Source organism: Mustela putorius, unplaced genomic scaffold (assembly GCF_011764305.1).
Source record: "Mustela putorius furo isolate JIRA1106 unplaced genomic scaffold, ASM1176430v1.1 tig00003909_pilon_pilon_pilon, whole genome shotgun sequence".
Taxonomy (NCBI): Eukaryota; Metazoa; Chordata; class Mammalia; order Carnivora; family Mustelidae; genus Mustela; species Mustela putorius.
In genome coordinates this window covers 34,336,537-34,342,536 of record NW_025422057.1, presented here as the reverse complement: position 1 = coordinate 34,342,536, position 6,000 = coordinate 34,336,537, and the positions used below count along the sequence as shown (strand labels likewise).

The 6,000-nt window shown below is 41.2% G+C and overlaps 1 protein-coding gene across 4 annotated transcripts in view; it reads right to left on the bottom strand.

Moving 5' to 3' along the window:
• Nucleotides 1-679: 679 nt before the first annotated feature.
• The window catches only part of IDE (insulin degrading enzyme), a 116,227-nt gene continuing 110,906 nt past the window's right edge, over nt 680-6,000 (bottom strand). For all 4 annotated transcript variants that reach the window (XM_045068895.1, XM_045068894.1, XM_045068896.1 and 1 more), the window contains exons 24-25: nt 5,637-5,704; nt 680-4,884 (exon numbers count right to left, since the gene is read on the bottom strand). In XM_045068895.1, coding sequence (XP_044924830.1) covers nt 4,789-4,884; nt 5,637-5,704 — 164 coding nt within the window. In that variant the 3' untranslated portion in view covers nt 680-4,788. The remainder of the gene's footprint in view (nt 4,885-5,636; nt 5,705-6,000) is intronic.

Here is a 6,000-nt window from a genome sequence, read left to right as displayed (position 1 = left end):
ATATTATACCAACCTTGCATTCCTGAGAAAACCCCACTTTGTCATCAAGTAAGGTTTGTGTAGTATTTGAAAGTCAACTGTACAAAAATTCCTTTTTATACATCGCTGGATTCAAATTGTTGACATTTTGTTAACAGAGTTCCCTCCTGTTTTCTAAAATATTACATAAGATGGTATAATTTCATACTTAAATGTATGATAGAATTTACCAGTGAAGCCAACTGGGTGTAGAACCTTCTTTGTGGGAAGAATAGTAATTCAATTTCTTAAACAGATACAGAATTTTCAAACTCTCTATTTCATGTCTGTTTTGGTAATTTGTGTCTTTCAAGAAATTTATCTATCTCATTTGTCAAAGTAACCAGTACACTGTATCTAAAGAAAGACAAAGGGGAAAAGGCTGGTCCTTCCTTTGGGTGAGGCCAAATTCTTTACATTGCCTTTGCCATCAGGAGAGACTTGATGATGAACTTAGGGGTAAAGGAGTCATGATGTCTGCGACCTACTTAAAAGAGAGAGCAATATGTAGCAGACATAAAACCGGTGAAGACATATGGAAATTTATTATACTATTTTTACAACTTCTCTATAGATGTAAAACTTTTGAAAAAGATTAAATGATCTATTCATATTCTATAACCCAGCAATTTAAAGAAATAACCAGAAAATCACACACATATTCAACACAAGGAGCTTTATCACGCATCAAAGTCCGAAAACAACCTAAACATCCTACAAAGAGGATTCGATAAACAAATAATAGTACATGACACCAAACACCCAACAACAAAAACAAAATTACATTTTTTTTTACCTCAAGCGTATCTATGTGGGAAAATTTCAGTACAGACCACTGAAAGCAAAAGTTGCAACACTGAATATATGACCCCATCCTATATGCATAGGAAAAAGAATGCAAAAAAACCCCGTGATCTAAATGTGGTTGTCTCTGAGTGCTGGGGTCACAGGAGAACTGCAGTCTTCCTTGTACTCCTTTTCTCAGTTTCTTGAAGGATCCCAGAGACTCTCATCACTCCAGGGGCACCAGAAAGGAGGGCCTGCATTGATTTAAGGGTGTAGCAGGCCGAGAGGCATGGGTCTGAATTAAGCTGAACACGGAGATACGGCAGGCCACAAGACAGCCCAGTGGAGTGGACACCACCGTGGACTAGGCAGATGCCTCCACTGTGAGATCTGGTCTCACTCCCTCCGAGACAGGCAAAGGTTGGGAGACTAAAACGGTACATGTAAAAATGGTAACATTTCATACAAATGCAAAAGCAAATGCTTTTCTAATTTGTTCCACAGGTACATTCATGGACTTGGTAGCTCTTATTATAGGAAATCCACATGGGACAATGAGGTTTCAAAGTTTAAAGATCAGAATGGAGATTTCAATATGTGCTTCCTGCATGGTCCTGGGCTATCCGTTTAGCCTTTCTGAGCCTATTCCCATCTCTGAAAAACTGGTATGATGAAGATAATTTTAATCCCTGTCCTTCTGTGTCAAAGATTATTGCGGAAGAGGTCTGTGAGGGCGGTCTATAATCTATAAAGTACTTTGTGAGGTTACTGTTCTTTTAGGGCATGAGTGGTCCAAAATGCTGTCATATCTGTGAAGACCTGGCCTTGGGTGAGAACAGCAGCATTTCAGTGCACCAATGGGCACTGCCACATGAAATCTCGGGGTAGACAATGTCCAGGTTGACAAGGAAACTCAACTTCATTTGACAGGCAGCACAGAATACCTGGGATCCAGGAGCCGACTGGTCAGAGGCCCTGCCAGGGAAGGATTAGGAGGGCAGGAACCACCCCTAGAAAGGGGAGGTGAGTATGTCAGAATTCTTGGTTTTCACCACAGACTTAAACATCCTATGAAGCTGTATTAGAGAATATGGTTAAGGAGCTCACGTGATCCCCCCAATGCACCATGAGAGGGGAAAACTGCCCCAAGCCATAAAACCTGGGGCTGCGTTGGGCCCCCGGAGAGGGCTCCTGCAGCATCCCTGAGCACAGTGCTGACTATGTGGACTTGCACCACGGTCTAGGCTGCAAACACAAGAATAAGCACATTTCCTCCCGAAGTGGCCATGTGAGCGAGCTGGCAACCACACTAGTAGGAAGATTACCTTGGCAGGGCATCAGAAGCCAGGGATTGGACAAGATATCTGCCTAACCTGCTGCTGGAGATGTGGCAACAAGAAGCAAAACTAGCTGCTGAGGAAATATTTGGCTTTTCTACCCTTTTTATTATTCTCCCTGTAATGCCAAGGACAAATCTTTCTGGGTTTGGGGTCAGTGACAATATGCACAGCAAGGAGCTCAGCCCCCCACCAAGATTCCTTTCACAAAAGCGATCTACTCTTTGAGTGTGAAATTGACCCATTTATTTGACTAAATCACTGTCACCCAGATACACTCAAAAAAAAATTTTTCCCTAAAAAAACCAATTCACTGTTTTCTGCATTAGGAATAATGAAAGCAAGAAATAACGTCAAATTGGGATGTTAAGAGGTAGGCTGCCCACTAAAACTGTAAAAATAATACAAATGCAAACGCCGGAGGTTAAATTCAGGCAATTTATTGTAAACAGGATTACCCTAGCACTCCACCATACTGGCTGTGTCACATGCTCTCCCTTCCACATCACCTAGGCGAAAAGAAGACTTTTTAAAAAAGTCATAACTAATAACTTAGTCTGTTTCCCACAAATCTCATTTACTATGCGCTGAGTAAACAGCAGTATCCAAGGTGGTCTGTTATTGCTCATGGACTGCGGCTTGGACCCATTTCGATGAATCCATTAGAATGCCCGGGCGATCCAACAGCAGCCGAGATCCAGTCTGGAAACCGGACAGTGCTGGCACACCCTGCATGCAACCCCAGGTTCCTGGAAGACTACACGAGACTCCCTTCAGATTTCATGTGACTTTCTCACAAAAATGACACTGTTAAATTTCACCCATTTTTTTTTTAAAGAGCTAAAAATTACTCAATAGCACATAATTTTCCGCAGAAAAGGTAGGTGGAGTATTTACTCTTCCAGCGGTGGATTTAAACACTCAGGGCTAATTTTTGATCCTTCTCGTGTATATCTGCAGTTTGATGAAAAGCTGCATAGTCTACAAATGCATAAAACCAGAAGGAAGTGATGGCTCACCCACCTTCTGAGGGACAAAGACAGGCTTCCCACGAGGAAGCTCCTGCAGGTAGGGGTAAAAAGACGGGTACAGCACCACATTTATCTGACAGGAGACTGGAGGCCACTTTTGAAAGCAGACTCCATAGCTGTGATTATATCACTCTTGTCCCAAATGTAGATTATCTGGGAAATGGCAAATGTGAAAACCGAAGGTGTGAAAAGACATGACTCTACAGAAAGAAGTCCTGGCCAGTCACTCACGTAGAGGTAAGATGTCATCGGAGAATGTCATCCTATACTTTGCCTGAGTTAGTGGACAACGGGGCCACGTACTATTACTAGGGCCTGTGTGTGGAAGGATATTCACAATTTCTCCTAAAGCAAGTTTTAATAACAGTAAATATTTCAAAACAGCTGTTAAATCTACAGTAACAATTTCATCTAAAATAGTATCTCATGAAAAAAATAGTTTTTTAAAAGTCCACTCCAGTCTTCATCTGTGTTTCTATGTTTATGTTTATATTTATATATTCAAAAAATAACTTAACACTTAAGGCAATATTAGACTGGTAGCAAAAAGGGATTTTAGAGTCTTCTGGAGATCACACTACTTAAGAATCAAGGCTTTATTTTTTGTACCTTCAAAAAGGTGGCTTTGTACTTGCTGTCTTTTAAATTCATAATGGGGCAAATATTTTGGTTCATATACTGACTGCAATATCATGGCAGCAAAAAGTTACAAGTATTTTTAATAGCTGATGTTGGAAAAGCATGTCACACACTCAGTGGGATCTGAAGTTGACCCTATTTGTACTCATCAAATAAATACAATAAATGTTATTGATGGGAAAAGGTAAAACTGATGGAACACGGCAAACCAACTATGAACAAAAACGTCAATATAATTCAATCGGAAAGAAACAAATCACAGTAATCCTGAGAAATTCAGTTTGGGACAAAATTGATGTAAGGTCAGTCTGTATTTCTAGCATTGTAAATAAGTAGGGTGTTCTAGGGTTTTCCAGCATTTTGCTAGTTTGAATAAAAAACATGTTCAAATTTTATAAAAAGATTAAAACCATGCTTTATATAATCAGCAATTTTACTAATAAAAGAAAATTATTTCGCTTTGTTCATTATCTGCCAAATGTTAATGTTCTTCATTGATTTACATGAAACCACCAAATAGAAAGCAAATTTGAGAATCAGTTTTTAAAAAGGTATTACCTTTCTAAAGGTTTTAAAGCCTTTTCTGTCAACCTAGGAGGCTTTTAGGAAAAAAAAAGTGACTAGCATATTGTCTTCTGACAAGTGACTATTTTACAGAACAGGGAAGGTAAGATTCTATAGGAATATCATTCATCATTTTAAGTACTGTTATAGAGGGCAATTTCTCTTAGTAATGAAAGAAAAATTTTAAAATATTTAAGAGGCATGTATTTAAAAAATATTCTACATCTATAAGATTTCGTAATTTAATTACTTTGGATTTTTAATATTTCTACATAATGACATTTGACAAACCCCTCTTTTTTCTGTTTGTCTCTCTAATCGTGAGCCAGAAACTACTGAAGTGGCGGAGGTTTTCCCACCCCTGGAAGACTCAGGGACGCATCCCCCTGCACGCTCCCACCCTGGAGGGATCTTCAGAGTTTTGCAGCCATGAAGTTAATATGTGGTTTCACAAGGGGAAACAGCGGCAAACCACGCTTGAACTCAGTCATGTTCTGAATCACTTCAGGCTGCAAAGAAAAAAGTTCTTAGTGTTTATAGTCTAAAAAACCAGACTGACGAGAACGCTGACTTTTCTTTCCCTCCCTCCCTCTCCTCCCCTCTTCCTTCCTTTTCTTTTTTTCTTTCCCTTCTTTCTCTTTCCTTCCTTCCCTCCCACACCCCCTCCCCCCCTCCCACACACACTAGTTTCTACCCCACTTATTACCATCTAATCTTCCTGGCTCGGTAGGGCTGGACTGTCTATGCAAACCTGTGGTGAGTGTCTGAGTGGGACCCGGGGCCAGAAAGAAGACACCTGGCTTCCCTCTGGGCATACAAGGGTGAGGGCACAAGAGCGGGCACACAAGTCTCCAGCAGGATGCAGAGGCTGTTGTGCCTCCTTGGCAGGGGCCTGAGCACACTGCCAGTTCCCTCCTCCTGCCAGTAAAGGCCAACCCTTCCAGACGATTAAAACATGCTTGCACCATGAAAGGGGCCAGGTAAAAAGACATGGCTGGAGGTAACTCACTGCAGAGCAACATAATTCTTCAAACTAGAAGCAAAGACAAACGAGGTCAGAGGCCAAGTCTTTCTGCTGATGAAAGGGCATGACCCCTGGGAGCTGTCAGAATGGCGAACCAGACTTTAAGGGGAACGTAAAGTAGAGGCTCAAACACCTGGTGACCTGAAACCTCTAGCCTTATGTGTTCTGATGAACAAGCTCCTTCCACGAAGGAAGTCCTCTAACCATGTGCTCTAACATGACATTTGCATTTCTTACTTGCGGCAAGGCTGGTGCTTGTGACAAATTTATATCATTTTGACATGGGAACTCTCCAACCACAGGACCTAGAAGAAAATAAAAGGTTTACTACTGACATAATAAATACTGGCCTACAAGAGCAACTTAAAAAATAGAAACTGAGGGGGCCTGGGTGGCTCAGTGGGTTAAAGCCTCTGCTTTCGGCTCAGGTCATGATCCCAGGGTCCTGGGATGGAATCCCACATCCGGCTCTGTGCTCAGCAGGAAGCCTGCTTTCCCTTCTCTCTCTGCCTGCCTCTCTGCCTACTTGTGATCTGTCTGTCAAATGAATAAATAAAATCTTAAAAAAAAAAAAAATAGAAACTGAAACCGGACTTGGCCC